At 39.5% G+C, this 18315-nt stretch overlaps 1 protein-coding gene across 1 annotated transcript in view; it reads left to right on the top strand.

The window, feature by feature from the left end:
* Positions 1 to 18315, top strand: part of GK5 (glycerol kinase 5) — a 74193-nt gene that overhangs the window by 44209 nt on the left and 11669 nt on the right. The window contains exons 12-15 of the mRNA XM_054480207.1: positions 3673 to 3767; positions 15081 to 15184; positions 16065 to 16124; positions 17088 to 17221. Of these exons, the coding sequence (XP_054336182.1) occupies positions 3673 to 3767; positions 15081 to 15184; positions 16065 to 16124; positions 17088 to 17221 (393 nt within the window). The remainder of the gene's footprint in view (positions 1 to 3672; positions 3768 to 15080; positions 15185 to 16064; positions 16125 to 17087; positions 17222 to 18315) is intronic.

Here is an 18315-nt window from a genome sequence, read left to right as displayed (position 1 = left end):
TACTAATGGGTAAGGAGAGATATGCCATAAGCAAAATTAAAAGACAAATTGGTAAAAACAATTTGTAGCATATGTCAGAAAAATTAATAACATGACAAAAATGGGCAAAGGACTGAAGTACAGGTATTTTACGATCAAATGACTATAATGAAATGCTGTTCACATACAATAATTAAAGAAATGCACATTTTGGGCTGTGGTTCCAGTGTCAGTTCAGTTTTCAGTGCTTTTGCAGTGCTATTTGGATCTGACCCTCATTTATGCCACCCAGTGGTCAGTCTGGGTGGTGGTTTGCCTGGAGATTAGTTCTCAAAGCCTTAGGCTTGTTGTTTAGGGTCATATCTTTACATGTGCAGCTCAAGAGTGAGACTAGGAGTTCATAAAAACCTTTATAAGGTAATTTTTCCTGAGCTCCTTTCTCTCAGTAATCTCCCTGGTACCTTTTGACTCTCAGGGGATCCCCATATTGGTGTTCTGGCTAGAAAGCTGGTGCTTTAGTTTCTCTACTGAACACCTGCTACTACTTCTACCTCCCTAGCCTAGTGGCAAAAGGGATGAGAGAAGGAGAAGAGGGGGGTCAGAGAGAGAGGAGTAAAGAAGGGAAAGAAAGGAAACAAGGAAAGAGAAAGAAGGCTGGGCGCGGTGGCTCACGCCTGTAATCCCAGCACTTTGTGGGGCTGAGGTGGGCAGATTACCTGAGGTTGGGAGTTCGAGACCAGCCTGACCAACATGGAGAAACCCTGTCTTTACTAAAAATACAAAATTAGCCGGGCATGGTGGTGTGCACCTGTAATCCCAGCTACTCTGGAGGCTGAGGCAGGAGAATCACTTGAACCCAGGAGGTGGAGGTTGTGGTGAGCCGAGATCACACACCATTGCACTCCAGCCTGTGCAACAAGAGCAAAACTCCGTCTAAAAAAAAAAAAAAAAAAAAAAAGAAAGAAAGAAAAAAAAAAGAGGGAAAGCAAAAGGGATTTTTTTTCTTAACCTCTCGTCTTTGAGTTTTGGTTGCCTCTGCTGCTCTGTCTGCTGTCAGTGCAGCCACAGGATTGCCAGGGGCAGGCAAGACCAAGGGGAGCAGGGGCGCGGGAAGAAGCAAGCAACAGGGATTTCCCCCCATACTCTTAGCTTGCAGTTTTATGTGCCTGTGCTACTGGGCTGCCATTGCTGCTACCATAGGATTGCCTGGGAGAATGAAAAAAATCTAAAGAAAACAAAAAGTGAGGATCTCTCCACTCTGTCCTGTAGAGACCCTTGTCTCTTACTGTTGAGACCAGAAAGGAGCTTCTACTGAAGCTCTTCATATTTGCACTCAGTGTACAGATCTGAGTCCTTGGGTTTCAGGCTATCTCTGAGTCTAGGCCAGGAATATCCGAGAAAACATAAAAACAGGGAGTCCCCAGATGGCTTTTCCATTTATTCCTCCAAGATTCTTAGTTGCATTCAGTGGGAGAGAGAGAATGGAGTGTGCTTACTCTGAAAGACTTTTTATCAGTTAGCTTATTTGACAACAGATTAAGTGGAAGATTATTTAGAGAAATTCTTCAAGCAAGGGATGAAACAGTGAAGAATGTGAATAAGATAATCTCTCTTTGTTTTCTGTTTCTTTGTCTGTTACCAAAAACTTTCCTCAAACCAACTGTCTAGTATGTTTTCCTACATCTTGTCTTGTAAAAATTGAACATTTGGACATGATTCGTTAAAAAGTATAGATTTTAAAACCAGTTTTTTTAAAGAGATAGGAGTCTCGCTATGTTGTCCAGGCTGGATTCAAACTCCTGGGCTCAAGTGATCCTCCTGCATTTGCCTCCTGAGTAGCTGGGATTACAGGTACGCCACCATACTCGGCTTAAAACCAGTGTTTTTAACATTAGTTTTTGAAGTGGTAGAGATATTTTGATGCATTATCTGGACATTTTGAACAGATGGATGAAACTTACGGATTTGATAACTGTCATTTTGAGTAAAATTTGTAGTTATTATTGAGTGATCCTCATTAACTTGAGTTTTAATATAAGTGCTCCTTAAATGTCTTTAGTGAATTTAAGTATATTAATTTAGTTATATAACAAATCATAAAATGATATAAAGTCAACTTAATTAAGGCTCTCTAAAGCCAGCAATGTTTATTATGACCGAGTCTTTTCTTCTGATCTATGCTGTTCAGTCCTACATACTCATTCGGAAGTCACTTTACAAACAAGGATATCCAAATGGCCAGTGAAAAGGCATTTAACTTTATTAGTCAGCAGGGAAATCCAAAATCAAACCACCATGTAATACTACCAAAACAGCTAAACTGAAAATCATAGACAATATCAATTATTGGCAGGAAGATAGGTGACTGGAACTCTCGTGCCGCTGGCAGGAGCCTTAAATTGGTAGAGCCACTTTGAAAAACTATTTGGCAGTTATCTGTTAAAGCTGGTTCTAAATGTGAAGACCTTAGAACTGGCCATTCCATTCCTTTGTGTTAATAAACAGAAGTGTATACATATGTCCAGCAAAAATAATGTACATGAATGTTCATTGGGATCTGTTTCTATTAGCCAAACACTAGGAACTACCCAGATGTATATCACTAATAGAATAGATTGATAAATTGTCTATAGTCACATAATGGAATACAATATAGAGGTGAGAATGAATGGAGTACAACTAACTACATGTAACAGTGTGAATGAATCTCACGAGTATGATGTTTAACCAAAGAAATTTGTATCTTGACCTGGGTGTCAGTTACTTGGGTGTATTCACACTGTGAAAACTCATCTAGCTATATACACTTAGGATTTGTGCATTTTTCTGGTCTGTATATCATATACTTCAGTTAAAGTTTACTAAATTAATTGTCTTGGTTTTTTTGTTTTCTTGTTTTTTAAAAATTGACTTTTAATATATCTGTTACTGGCCCCTTATTTAACTTATTAGATGGAGTATTTCAGTTAATTTTCTTGGGTATTATATTACAGGTAGATGATACTTTCATCAGAAACCTAGGATGGCTCTTATCTTTCAGAGAATAATTTTTTAATGCCAAAAATCCTACATAGAATTGATTTTTTAAACAGCCCAAATATCTTTAAAGGAAAAAGTGGCTGGGTGCAGCGGCTCACGCCTGTATTCCCAGCACTTTGGGAGGCTGAGGCGGGCGGATCACCTGAGGTCAGGAGTTCAAGACCAGCCTGACCAACATGGAGAAACCCCATCTCTACTAAAAATACAAAATTACCTGGGCGTGGTGGCACATGCTTGTAATCCTAGCTACTTGGGAGGCTGAGGCAGGAGAATTGCTTGAACCTGGGAGGTGGAGGTTGCGGTGAGCCGAGATTGCGCCACTGCACTCCAACCTGGGCAACAAGAGTGAAACTCTGTCTCAAAAAAAAAAAAAAAAAAAAAAAGTAAGGCCTGCTGCATACAGAGCCTATCTAAGAGGGCCTTCTACCTCCTGTCTCCCTTCTATGGGCCTGGAAACCTATGCAGGGTGAGAATTCAGATAGTACCAGAACAGAATGGTCTTTGTGCTGATCCTTTTAAGTGGGCAATCTTTTACATTATATTCATAATAAATGTTGATACAGGTAAATACTATCATGGAACATAATTCTGTTTGTGCCTCTCTAACCTCTTCATTTTGTTTTAGGGTTTTTTGTTGTTTGTTTGTTTTTGCAGACCTTTTCACAGATGCTGCTGAGACTGAAAAAATGGCCAAAAGTTTGGAGGATTCTGAAGGAGTTTGTTTTGTTCCATCTTTTAGTGGATTACAGGTATGTATTTTTTAAAGTTAATGGCAATTACAAATATTTTTCTCCTCCTGCCACACCCAAACTTATATATCTACCACTCTGTTACCTTAAAATTTGAGCACTGAACAGAACTAAGATGAAAGGTAGATTTTAGGGCTGAGAAGTTATGCTCTGACCAAGCATGAATTCCATGAGGAAGCAGAGCATCCTGAATTGGCCCTGCTGGCTTCGCTTGTGCTGATAGAATTCAGCTGACTTCTGCTTAGAACTGTGTGTAACCTAAGAGTTGGCAGGTTTATCATAGAACTTTTACATAAGACTTAGCATTACTTTATCATGACCCAAAATAGCCATTTCACAGTGGGGGGAATGTATCAGTAAATTTGCATTCTTTACTTAGAGGAAATAAGCCATTGAGAATTAAGAGAAATAATGTCAAGGTACATACATCACACACATATGCACACACATGTATATGTATGTGTATATTTTGCACTTGTACATTTGTAAGTTTTAAACCTTTTTTAAAAATCAAAATCTTGGCTGGGCGCGGTGGCTCACGCCTGTAATCCCAGCATTTTGGGAGGCCGCGGCGGGCGGATCACGAGGTCAGGAGATCGAGACCATCTTGGCTAACATGGTGAAACCCCATCTCTACTAAAAATGCAAAAAATTAGCTGTGCATGGTGGCACGTGCCTGTAGTCCCAGCTACTCAGGAGGCTGAAGCAGGAGAATTGCTTGAACCTGGGAGGTGGAGGTTGCAGTGAGCCAAGATCACGCCACTGCACTCCAGCCTGGGCGACAGAGTGAGAGTCCGTCTCAAAAAAAAAAAAAAAAATCAAAATCTCTTTTCTTTTTTTATTTTATTATTATTATACTTTAAGTTTTAGGGTACATGTGCACAATGTGCAGGTTAGTTACATATGTATACATGTGCCATGCTGGTGTGCTGCACCCATTAACTCGTCATTTAGCATTAGGTATATCTCGTAATGCTATCCCTCCCCGCTCCCTGCACCCCACAGCAGTCCCCAGAGTGTGATGTTCCCCTTCCTGTGTCCATGTGTTCTCATTGTTCAATTCCCACCTATGAGTGAGAATATGCGGTGTTTGGCTTTTTGTCCTTGCGATAGTTTACTGAGAATGATGATTTCCAGTTTCATCCATGTCCCTACAAAGGACATGAACTCATCATTTTTTATGGCTGCATAGTATTCCATGGTGTATATGTGCCACATTTTCTTAATCCAGTCTATCACTGTTGGACATTTGGGTTGGTTCCAAGTCTTTGCTATTGTGAATAGTGCCACAATAAACATACGTGTGCATGTGTCTTTATAGCAGCATGATTTATAATCCTTTGGGTATATACCCAGTAATGGGACGGCTGGGTCAAATGGTATTTTCTAGTTCTAGATCCCTGAGGAATCGCCACACTGACTTCCACAACTGTTGAACTAGTTGACAGTCCCACCAACAGTGTAAAAGTGTTCCTATTTCTCCACATCCTCTCCAGCACCTGTTGTTTCCTGACTTTTTAATGATTGCCATTCTAGCTGGTGTGAGATGGTATCCCACTGTGGTTTTGATTTGCATTTCTCTGATGGCCAGTGATGATGAGCATTTTTTCATGCGTTTTTTGGTTGCATAAATGTCTTCTTTTGAGAAGTTTCTGTTCATTTCCTTTGCCCACTTTTCGATGGGGTTGTTTGTTTTTTTCTTGTAAATTTGTTTGAGTTCATTGTAGATTCTAGAGATTAGCCCTTTGTCGGATGAGTAGGTTGCGAAAATTTTCTCCCATTTTGTAGGTTGCCCGTTCACTCTGATGGTAGTTTCTTTTGCTGTGCAGAAGCTCTTTAGTTGAATTAGATCCCATTTGTGAATTTTGGCTTTTGTTGCCATTGCTTTTGGTGTTTTAGACATGAAGTCTTTGCCCATACCTATGTCCTGAATGGTAATGCCTAGGTTTTCTTCTAGGGTTTTTATGGTTTTAGGTCTAACGTTTAAGTCTTTAATCCATCTTGAATTAATTTTTGTATAAGGTGTAAGGAAGGGATCCAGTTTCAGCTTTCTACATATGGCTAGCCAGTTTTCCCAGCACCATTTATTAAATAGGGAATCCTTTCCCCATTGCTTGTTTTTCTCAGGTTTGTCAAAGATCAGATAGTTGTAGATAAGCGGTGTTATTTCTGAGGGCTCTGTTCTGTTCCATTGATCTATATCTCTGTTTTGGTACCAGTACCATGCTGTTTTGGTTACTGTAGCCTTGTAGTATAGTTTGAAGTCAGGTAGCGTGATGCCTCCAGCTTTGTTCTTTTGGCTTAGGATTGACTTGGCGATGCGGGCTCTTTTTTGGTTCCATATGAACTTTAAAGTAGTTTTTTCCAATTCTGTGAAGAAAGTCATTGGTAGCTTGATGGGGATGGCATTGAATCTATAAATTACCTTGGGCAGTATGGCCATTTTCACAATATTGATTCTTCCTACCCATGAGCATGGAATGTTCTTCCATTTCTTTGTATCCTCTTTTATTTCATTGAGCAGTGGTTTGTAGTTCTCCTTGAAGAGGTCCTTCACATCCCTTGTAAGTTGGATTCCTAGGTATTTTATTCTCTTTGAAGCAATTGTGAATGGGAGTTCACTCATGATTTGGCTCTCTGTTTGTCTGTTATTGGTGTATAAGAATGCTTGTGATTTTTGTCCATTGATTTTGTATCCTGAGACTTTGCTGAAGTTGCTTATCAGCTTAAGGAGATTTTGGGCTGAGACAATGGGGTTTTCTAGATATACAATCATGTCATCTGCAAACAGGGACAATTTGACTTCCTCTTTTCCTAATTGAATACCCTTTATTTCCTTCTCCTGCCTGATTGCCCTGGCCAGAACTTCCAACACTATGTTGAATAGGAGTGGTGAGAGAGGGCATCCCTGTCTTGTGCCAGTTTTCAAAGGGAATGCTTCCAGTTTTTGCCCATTCAGTATGATATTGGCTGTGGGTTTGTCATAGATAGCTCTTCTTATTTTGAGATACGTCCCATCAATACCTAATTTATTGAGAGTTTTTAGCATGAAGGGTTGTTGAATTTTGTCAAAGGCCTTTTCTGTATCTATTGAGATAATCATGTGGTTTTTGTCTTTGGTTCTGTTTATATGCTGGATTACATTTATTGAATTTGCGTATATTGAACCAGCCTTGCATCCCAGGGATGAAGCCCACTTGATCATGGTGGATAAGCTTTTTGATGTGCTGCTGGATTCGGTTTGCCAGTATTTTATTGAGGATTTTTGCATCAATGTTCATCAAGGATATTGTCTAAAATTCTCTTTTTTTGTTGTGTCTCTGCCCGGCTTTGGTATCAGGATGATGCTGGCCTCATAAAATGAGTTAGGGAGGATTCCCTCTTTTTCTATTGATTGGAATAGTTTCAGAAGGAATGGTACCAGGTCCTCCTTGTACCTCTGGTAGAATTCGGCTGTGAATCCATCTGGTCCTGGACTCTTTTTGGTTGGTAAGCTATTGATTATTGCCACAATTTCAGAGCCTGTTATTGGTCTATTCAGAGATTCAACTTCTTCCTGGTTTAGTCTTGGGGGGGTGTATGTGTGAAGGAATTTATCCATTTCTTCTAGATTTTCTAGTTTATTTGCATAGAGGTGTTTGTAGTATTCTCTGATGGTAGTTTGTATTTCTGTGGGATCGGTGGTGATATCCCCTTTATCATTTTTTATTGCGTCTATTTGATTCTTCTCTCTTTTCTTCTTTATTAGTCTTGCTAGCTGTCTATCAATTTTGTTGATCCTTTCCATAAACCAGCTCGTGGATTCATTAATTTTTTGAAGGGTTTTTTGTGTCTCTATTTCCTTCAGTTCTGCTCTGATTTTAGTTATTTCTTGCCTTCTGCTAGCTTTTGAATGTGTTTGCTCTTGCTTTTCTAGTTCTTTTAAATGTGATGTTGGGGTGTCAATTTTGGATCTTTCCTGCTTTCTCTTGCGGGCATTTAGTGCTATAAATTTCCCTCTACACACTGCTTTGAATGTGTCCCAGAGATTCTGGTATGTTGTGTCTTTGTTCTCGTTGGTTTCAAAGAACATCTTTATTTCTGCCTTCATTTCGTTATGTACCCAGTAGTCATTCAGGAGCAGGTTGTTCAGTTTCCATGTAGTTGAGCGGTTTTGAGTGAGTTTCTGAATCCTGAGTTCTAGTTTGATTGCACTGTGGTCTGAGAGACAGTTTGTTATAATTTCTGTTCTTTTACATTTGCTGAGGAGAGCTTTACTTCCAACTATGTGGTCAATTTTGGAATAGGTGTGGTGTGGTGCTGAAAAAAATGTATATTCTGTTGATTTGGGGTGGAGAGTTCTGTAGATGTCTGTTAGGTCTGCTGGGTGCAGAGCTGAGTTCAATTCCTGGATATCCTTGTTAACTTTCTGTCTCATTGATCTGTCTAATGTTGACAGTGGGGTGTTAAAGTCTCCCATTATTATTGTGTGGGAGTCTAAGTCTCTTTGTAGGTCACTCAGGACTTGCTTTATGAATCTGGGTGCTCCTGTATTGGGTGCATATATATTTAGGATAGTTAGCTCTTCTTGTTGAATTGATCCCTTTACCATTATGTAATGGCCTTCTTTGTCTCCTTTGATCTTTGTTGGTTTAAAGTCTGCTTTATCAGAGACTAGGATTGCAACCCCTGCCTTTTTTTGTTTTCCATTTGTTTGGTAGATCTTCCTCCATCCTTTTATTTTGAGCCTATGTGTGTCTCTGCACGTGAGATGGGTTTCCTGAATACAGCACACTGATGGGTCTTGAGTCTTTATCCAATTTGCCAGTCTGTGTCTTTTAATTGGAGCATTTAGTCCATTTACATTTAAAGTTAATATTGTTATGTGTGAATTTGGTCCTGTCATTATGATGTTAGCTGGTTATTTTGCTCGTTAGTTGATGCAGTTTCTTCCTAGCCTCGATGGTCTTTACAATTTGGCATGATTTTGCAGTGGCTGGTACCAGTTGTTCCTTTCCATGTTTAGTGCTTCCTTCAGGAGCTCTTTTAGGGCAGACCTGGTGGTGAGAAAATCTCTCAGCATTTGCTTGTCTGTAAAGTATTTTATTTCTTCTTCACTTATGAAGCTTAATTTGGCTGGATATGAAATTCTGGGTTGAAAATTCTTTTCTTTAAGAATGTTGAATATTGGCCCCCACTCTCTTCTGGCTTGTGAAGTTTCTGCCGAGAGATCCGCTTTTAGTCTGATGGGCTTCTCTTTGTGGGTAACCCGACCTTTCTCTCTGGCTGCCCTTAACATTTTTTCCTTCATTTCAACTTTAGTGAATCTGACAATTATGTGTCTTGGAGTTGCTCTTCTCGAGGAGTATCTTTGTGGCATTCTCTGTATTTCCTGAATCTGAATGTTGGCCTGCCTTGCTAGATTGGGGAAGTTCTCCTGGATAATATCCTGCAGAGTGTTTTCCAACTTGGTTCCATTCTCCCCGTCACTTTCAGGTACACCAATCAGACGCAGATTTGGTCTTTTCACGTAGTCCCATATTTCTTGGAGGCTTTGTTCGTTTCTTTTTATTCTTTTTTCTCTAAACTTCCCTTCTCGCTTCATTTCATTCATTTCATCTTCCATCACTGATACCCTTTCTTCCGATTGATCGCATCGGCTCCTGAGGCTTCTGCATTCTTCACGTAGTTCTCGAGCCTTGGCTTTCAGCTCCATCAGCTCCTTTAAGCACTTCTCTGTATTGGTTATTCTAGTTATACATTCGTCTAAATTTTTTTCAAAGTTTTTAACTTATTTGCCTTTGGTTTGAATTTCCTCCTGTAGCTCAGAGTAGTTTGATCGTCTGAAGCCTTCTTCTCTGAACTCATCAAAGTCATTCTCCGTCCAGCTTTGTTCTGTTGCTGGTGAGGAGCTGCGTTCCTTTGGAGGAGGAGAGGCGCTCTGCTTTTTAGAGTTTCCAGTTTTTCTGCTCTGTTTTTTCCCCATCTTTGTGGTTTTATCTACTTTTGGTCTTTGATGATGGTGATGTACAGATGGGTTTTTGGTGTGGATGTCCTTTCTGTTTGTTAGTTTTCCTTCTAACAGACAGGACCCTCAGCTGTAGGTCCTGGACTCCAGGGTCTGGAGTCAGCTAGAGGTCCACTCCAGACCCTGTTTGCCTGGGTATCAGCAGCAGTGGCTGCAGAACAGCGGATTTTCATGAACCGTGAATGCTGCTTTCTGATTGTTCCTCTGGAAGTTTTGTCTCAGAGGAGTACCCAGCTGTGTGAGGTGTCAGTCTGCCCCTACTGGGGGGTGCCTCCCAGTTAGGCTGCTCGGGGGTCAGGGGTCAGGGACCCACTTGAGGAGGCAGTCTGCCCGTTCTCAAATCTCCGGCTGCGTGCTGGGAGAACCACTGCTCTCTTCAAAGCTGTCAGACAGAGACATTTAAGTCTGCAGAGGTTACTGCTGTCTTTTTGTTTGTCTGTGCACTGCCCCCAGAGGTGGAGCCTACAGAGGCAGGCAGGCCTCCTTGAGCTGTGGTGGGCTACACCCAGTTCGAGCTTCCCGGATGCTTTGTTTACCTAAGCAAGCCTGAGCAATGGCGGGCGCCCCTCTCCCAGCCTCGCTGCCACCTTGCAGTTTGATCTCAGGCTGCTGTGCTAGCAATCAGCGAGACTCCATGGGCGTAGGACCCTCTGAGCCAGGTGCGGGATATAATCTCCTGGTGCGCTGTTTTTTAAGCCTGTCGGAAAAGCGCAGTATTAGGGTGGGAGGGACCCGATTTTCCAGGTGCCATCTGTCACCCCTTTCTTTGACTAGGAAAGGGAACTCCCTGACCCCTTGCGCTTCCCGAGTGAGGCAATGCCTCGCCCTGCTTTGGCTCGCTCACGGTGCGCTGCACCCACTGTCCTGCGCCCACTGTCTGGCACTCGCTAGTGAGATGAACCCGGTACCTCAGATGGAAATGCAGAAATCACCTGTCTTCTGCGTCGCTCACGCTGGGAGCTGTAGACCGGAGCTGTTCCTATTCGGCCATCTTGGCTGCCACTCCCCAAAATCTCTTTTCATTAATTGTTGTGTTGGAGTATTGATTACTTTGCTTAATCAAAAAATGAACCTAGGAGAAGTCTTGATTTTGTAACATTTAACTTTGTATTTAATTGAAATATCTCTGATACTACCTTTAATTTTAGAATATTATTACAAATACTTTTATAAAACAACTTTTCAAGTACATTATTATGAAAGTTATATATCTGTGTATCATATACTTTAGTTAAAGTTTACGAAACTTTTTTTTGGGAAAGATCATACTATTTTTAATCTTCCTCTAAATATTTTTTCCTTTCAAAAAATACAACTTTCTCTTTCTTCTTGCTTATCTCATATTCAGGCAATTAGTTACAAAAGTCCAAAATTTGAGTTTTGGTTTATAATATAGAAGTTGGTAGAAAAAAAAATTAGGTCAGGGTGTTTTAAATCTTTAAAAATATCATACTTCCAAACTAGATTTTAAAATGAGCATTATTTCAATACCTGTAATATTTTTATTTTGTGTACTTTATCCTAAAGGACCGAGAGCTTGTGAATTGATTCCATTGCATCCTCTTCAGGATGATGTGAGGGAACCTCTAAATAGCACCTATCATAGTCCAGAAAGTGAAAATTTTTTATCTAATTGAGATTTCAGGAAAAAGATTAGATGAATAATTGTCCTCAGCAAGGTAAGGTTTGATTAGGCAACTACTGGTTCTTTTCTTCTCTCTGAAAAATGTGCTACAGGACTTAGTAGTCACCTTGTCTTAGCAAGTCTGTCTTTGACTTCTCTATCACCTCACAGACCTGTAATATAATATAATAATTACATATATTATATAATAATAATAATATAAAGTATATATTTTTAAGTATTAAACCCAAAAGATTTAGACAAAACTATCACAGGTTTGATTTTTAATTTCCTCTTGATAGCAAGGTGTCCATGTCCTGCCATGATTGCAACCTGCCCATATACTGGCAGTAGAGGGTAGTTGGGAGAGGTGGTAGGTTGACCGTAGGTCATGTATTTCCCTGTGTAAAATGAAACTTTAACTGGAAATTGAAAGTTAAATCAAACAGCAATAATGTGTTAATACTAAACTGTTTGGAAAATAGGAGGGAAGATCACCTATAATCTGTCTATGTCAACAACTAGAGAAAATGAGGGATGGGGCATGAAAGGAAGGAAGGTTTATGTATCTGTGAAACTGCCTTTAGTTTTAGAATATTGTTACAGCTTTAGATAATCGGGATCTGGATGTTGAAGGCCCCTAATAGTCTCATTTTCTCAAAGGAATCTACTGAGAAAGGGGTACTGGATGAGCTTTGAGGAAAATGGGAAAGTCTAGGACAGCCACTTCAGGGAATGGCAGAAAGGGTGGGAGCCATACACTGGGGGTGGCATCAGTTAGTGCAACCATTATGGCTTTCCTCTAGCAGGGCTCATGGTTTGGGGAGTGGGATACTGAAATAGGTATTAGAGGCAAGAATCAGTGGTCATCTACCTGGACGTTAGAGTTACTGTGATGATGGCAGTAATAGGATAGACAGAGAAGCTGTTTTGTCCACATACTCTTGAGGACTGGGATTGGAAAGCAGTCAGCAACTGACAGCAGTTCTTAGTGTTCTTTGGGTTCCTGCTTCTTTCTGTTCTGCTTTTCTCTTTTCATTACCAGCTTTGCTCTGTGTCCTTTCTTCCTCCATAGCTTCTGCTTAATTGTCATCATTTTTCTTACACTTTTTGCTCTTCACAACTTAGAAATATCACATACAACCTTCCTCTACCTTATGCATCCTTTTAGCTTCAGTTCCCCCATTGATGAGGTCTTTTTCTTCGGGTTTCCTGGTTTTGGTTTTCAGGGGAGAGAATCTGATTGGACCACCTTGTCCTTTTGCGTTTCAGTCAGACACTGAGTCAGGTGTACTCACCCTCTACAGCTGTGGTGATGGCATTGGGACTAGAGCATGAAACATGGCAGCTTTAGTTAACAGGTCCTGTGGATTCAAGCAGTTTCCTAAGAAGGGGATGAAGCCAGCAAGTCCTGTGATTGCCACCTCTAGTTTTGTGAGTGACTAGGATGTCTGAATGGTGCAGTCTGTGTTCTGGGGCAGGAGACTACTAGTTTTGCCTATGGCACCAAACAGATTTCAGGCCAGTTAAAGCAGTATTTCTGTGATATCCTGGAAGAAGTCATATTTATGCAGGAAAAAACATAGCATTTTGCTAGGGACTAATTGAACTGGCCAAATCTGACTAATCTTAGTTTTATGATACTATACCATCTGATATAAACCAGATTTACTATATACGTTTTTACTAATTAAAACGTATATAGTATTTGTATAGTATATATATTTATATATATTATTATATATAATATTAAATAGATATTAATTTACTAATTAAAATGTATATAGTATATACTAATTAAAACGTATAACACCAGAAGGTGTTAATAGATTTGAAAAATTAAAATAAAATCTCAGTAGGAGGGAAATCATAGCTATGGCAAAGATACGATGTAATATAGAATTTCTTAAGTCATTAAGAAAAATATTGTTTGTTCATTTATTCACCAAATGTGTATTGTTCTCCCATGGGGAGCCAGATATAGTGCTAGGCACAAGAGACACACTGGGAGTACATCGGACAAGGTTCCACCTTGTGGTACTTACAGTGTATTGAGGAAGGTGGGGTTTCAACAAACCATCAAGCAGAATATGTGATTATAAACTGTGGTGCATGGTATGCTGGGAAATTACAGGGTTCCATAAAAGCAGAGACCTCATCTAGTCTCTGGGGTCCAGAGTTTTCCCTGAGGAAGCCAAACCAAGATTTGGAAGGGAGTAAGAATTAATTAGGAGAAAGGGTGGTAGAAGGTAGGTAAAGGGATGATGTGTCAAAACCCTGAAGCTAGAAGGTGCTTTTTCTGAGAATCATAATTTCCTGACAGCACTGGATGTCCTTGAAATGACCATTTTGGTGTGTTGGCACTCTTGTGAGACTCTTGTCTGTTTCCTTGTGAGACTGCAAGCTCCAGCAGGGATCTTTGTTTTTCATGTTTTTTGTTTTTGTTTTTGTTTTTGAGATGGAGTCTTGCTCTGTTGCCCAGGCTAGTGTGCAGTGGCGCCATCTCTGCTCACTGCAAGCTCCGCCTCCTGGGTTCATGCCATTCTCCTGCCTCAGCCTCCCGAGCAGCTGGGACTACAGGCGCCTGCCACCACGTCCGGCTAATTTTTTGTATTTTTAGTAGAGATGGGGTTTCACCACGTTGGCCAGGCTGGTTTTGAACTCCTGACCTCAAGTGATCCACCTTTGTTGGCCTCCCAAAGTGCTAGGATTACAGGTGTGAGCCACTGTGCCTGGCCTGTTTTTCATCTTTGTGTCCCAGAATTGCCTTACATTTCTGGAGATACAAAGATGAGTAGAAACCTCATCTGATTAATACATATTTCCAGCTCAACATTTTGGCTCTTTTGAGAACATGTTAGGCTGGATTATTTCTGATATTAGGCAGTAAGACTATTAAGCTAAGAGAGAAGAGTGTAGTGGTGTTTTTTTTTAGACCCTGTCTCACTCTGTCACCTAGGCTGGAGTGCAGTAACGCGATCACAGCTCATTGCAGCCTCAAAACCCTGGGCACAAGCAATCCTTCCACCTTAGCCTCCCAAGTAGCTGTAACTACAGGTGTGTATCACACCCAGCTAATATTTAAAGTTTTTTGTAGAGGTGGTATCTTGCTTTGTTGCCCAGGATGGTGTTGAATTCCTGGGCTGAAGCAATCCTCCCTCCTTGGCCTCCCAGAGTGCTAGGATTACAGGTGTGAGCCACTGCACCTGGCCAGGGTATAGTTTTAATGTCTGACAACATATTTGATTTAAGTTATGACACTAAAAAGTACATTTTGTAGAAAGCTATTCTACATAGTAAAAAGTAGAAAGCTATTCTACATATTAAACAATTTTAGTGTAAAAGCTTTATAGCTGGAGAAGGGGGATTTCAGTGATTGCTCTTCATTTTCCACATTTATAAAGCTAAGCATTTAATAATTTGTTACTATATGCTTCAGTTCCTCTTTCTGACATAAACTTAGCTTTCAAACAGAAGCTAAGTACAGTAACTATGACTCAATATTGTTTAAATGCTGTTAAAAATTTATCCCAATATTTACCATAATCTTTTATTTTAAAATTATTTAACCATAGCATTATTTTCTTCTAACGTGGCTATGTTTTTATTGTATAGTATTTCCTCAAGTCCATAGATGTAATTTAGAATAATAATAATATATTCTTGTTATCTCTTACTGTAGGCTCCATTAAATGACCCCTGGGCATGTGCCTCTTTTATGGGTTTGAAGCCTTCCACCAGTAAATACCATCTTGTACGAGCAATATTGGAGTCAATAGCTTTCAGGTATGAAAACCTGCCCTAAACTTCCCCTTCCCCATATAATATTGCCATGTCTTTCATTAATTTGCTAGTAAATGGAAAATTTCTTAATTTTAATTAAATTCTTTAATTTGTATTTTTGGCTTATTTGATACTATATATTATGTAATATGTTCTTCTTGCTAATTTCCATGTTATCTTTCTTATTTTTTCTTATATTTAATGTACCAATACCACTCAGACTTGATATCTGAAAATTGAAGGATTTTTTTAAAAAATTCAATTTCTTAAGCATGCAAGATTCAAAATTTGGATTTTCAAAGGTTTAGTATCCTTATTCATGAAAGATAATTCCAAGTAATAATGCTTCTGTTGTACCCCAAAATTGAGTCATCAGAATTGTTCTTCATGCATATTTCCCTGTAATCTTTTTGTTATGGGACACGTGTTAATTATTAAAATTAAGAATGATGCTGTCATGAATATGGGATGTTTGTAACATTTAAAATAAAATCTTCTGTGATTACAAAGTAATTGTTTTTATATTTGATGAATTCTATTAGATTTTACTTATGGTTTGCCATCTTAATAGCTATCTATTAAATAGATGCTTGTTTTAAATTTTTCTTTGTAGAATGGTAATAGATAAAATTTAGTTGTAAAATATAAATTATGCCTTCTTACATGAAGGCAAAAAAAACACAAGGACCTGCACTTCTTGCTTATTTGAGTATCTGTTATACAGTTTCCATTTAGCACAATTTATTTCTTTAACATTTTGTTTTGTGCATTTTATAAATATCAAATAAATAAAACTATAGTTTGTGTTTTTCAAGATCAGAATAAAGTAGTGAATTATTATGATATGAATTTCTTATAAATAGTTATCTTATTTTTTAACTAGAAACAAACAGTTATATGAGATGATGAAGAAAGAGATTCATATTCCTGTAAGAAAAATCCGGTATGTAAAGTTTATTTCTAATAGACTTAATTAGAAATTAGAAGTAAGTGGTAGCTGCTATGAGCTACCACTCATTTCCTTTTGAGATCCTGAAGAATTCATCTTTATGATTATTGAGGATTTCAAAAATAACTTCTGCCTAGCTCCTTCACAACAAAATTCTTTTTTTTTTAATTTGTATTTTTATTGAGACGAAGTCTTGCTGTGTCACTCAGGCTGGAGTGCAGTGGCATGATCTCAGCTCACTGCAACCTCTGCTGCCGGGTTCAAGTGATTCTCCTGCCTCACCATCTGGAGTAGTTGTGACTACAGACATGCGCCACCACGCCCAGCTAATTTTTTTATGTTTTTAGTAATGATGGGGTTTCGCCATGTTGGCCAGGCTGGTATTGAACTCCTGACCTCAGGTGATCCGCCCTCCTTAGCCTCCCACAGTGCTGGGATTACAGGCGTGAACCAATGCGCCCAGCTACAACAAAATTCTTGGTCATAGGAATTCAGATAGGAAAGGAGAGCTAATTGTGGATTTATGGAGAATATAATACAATATCAAATTCAGGTGCATCTTGGCACCCATATGTGTAGTGTATCAATTTTTAAAATCTCTTTTTTGGGTGTGTAGCTATCCTTTGGGCATGTAAGCATCAAACTTCTTGACTTTCTTTTCTGTAATATCTAAGTGAATTTTTGTGTTGCCTTAGTTTATTATACCTGGCCTGTTTTGAACTAGTCCTAAGACAAACAAGGACAGGTGAGAAAATTGATGGCAGAAATAAGGAAAATGTTTAAAGATTACCCAGTAAGGTTCTCTGTCATTAGATTAATGCTAAGTGATTTAATTTTAGAATTAAAAAGTTAAATTTATAAAATAAAATCAAGGATATCAGAAAAAAAATGTGGCCCACTGAAAAAGAATGATGCTTTTGTTGTAGTAATTCGTCTTACATATTTTGTTCCCCACAGGGCAGATGGAGGAGTTTGTAAGAATGGTTTTGTCATGCAGATGACTTCAGACCTGATTAATGAGAATATAGACAGACCTGCCGACATTGACATGTCATGCCTGGGTGCAGCTTCTCTAGCTGGCCTTGCTGTTGGTATGTGTGAAATTTATAAGAATGAGAGTTTTCTTGCAAACTGTTTCTTACAGATAGCATTTCTCCTCTCAAATCACAAAATTCTAGAGAGTCTGGAAAGCCTTGGTGTCCATTAAACTCCATACACATACGCATATTACTCACAAAATATCCTGTGACCTCCTCTGTTGGTGAGTCTGGTTGCACCTCTTCTATCCTCACCTCACTCCTTCAGTCAGAAGTATGAGACAAGAACAGTTAATTCTCAGCTGCGTCAGTCTCTAGCAAGAGAGAGTCTCTGGGTAAACTTTCTGGATAGATAGTGTTAAAGAAAAAAATTATTCAGTGACACTTATTAAAGAACAATAAGGTGAGCCGGGTGCAGTGGCTCACGCCTGTAATCCCAGCACTTTGGGAGGCTGAGGCGGGTGGATCACCTGAGGTCAAGAGTTCAAGACCGGCTTGGCTAACATGGCGAAACCCTGTCTGGACTAAAAGTACAAAAATTAGCTGGGCATGGTGGCACATGCTTGTAATCCCAACTACTCGGGAGGCTGAGACAGGAGAATTGCTTGAACCTGGGAAGGCGGAGGTTGCAGTGAGCCGAGATGGTGCCACCGCATTCCATCCTGGGTGATAGAGCAAGACTCTGTCTCAAAAAAAAAAACAAAGAACAGTAAGGTGGGCTTTATTTTGGAGGACTATCAAGATAGGTATAGGGACTACTTCAGTGGGATCTTATGGTGGGAGAGAGAATTTAGGCTCAACTTTGAATACAGTAAGGAAAAGTGAGAAATTATAGCCAAAGAGCAGAGTGAGAGTCAGTGGATGGAAAACTACTAAGAGGAAACATTGAGGTAAGGGGAAATTCTTGCTAACCAACCTAATCACATTCTCAAGAAGGTAGGCCAGGGTGATCAGATATCATCTGGAGGATGCTGGAGGATGAGATATCGAGGTTGATCAGAAATTGAGGATGGGCTACACTAATTTAGCAGAATTCTTGCTCAAATTAGATAATGCAGAGATGACCATGGAAGTCCAAAAGTTGAGGCCTAGTTGGAAAAGAGCTTGGAGGAGCCTGAGTGGAGTTTGGTCAAGGAGGAAACTTTGTC

Source organism: Pongo pygmaeus, chromosome 2, assembly GCF_028885625.2.
Source record: "Pongo pygmaeus isolate AG05252 chromosome 2, NHGRI_mPonPyg2-v2.0_pri, whole genome shotgun sequence".
NCBI classification, from domain to species: Eukaryota; Metazoa; Chordata; class Mammalia; order Primates; family Hominidae; genus Pongo; species Pongo pygmaeus.
This window is presented reverse-complemented; position numbering and strand designations above follow the sequence as displayed.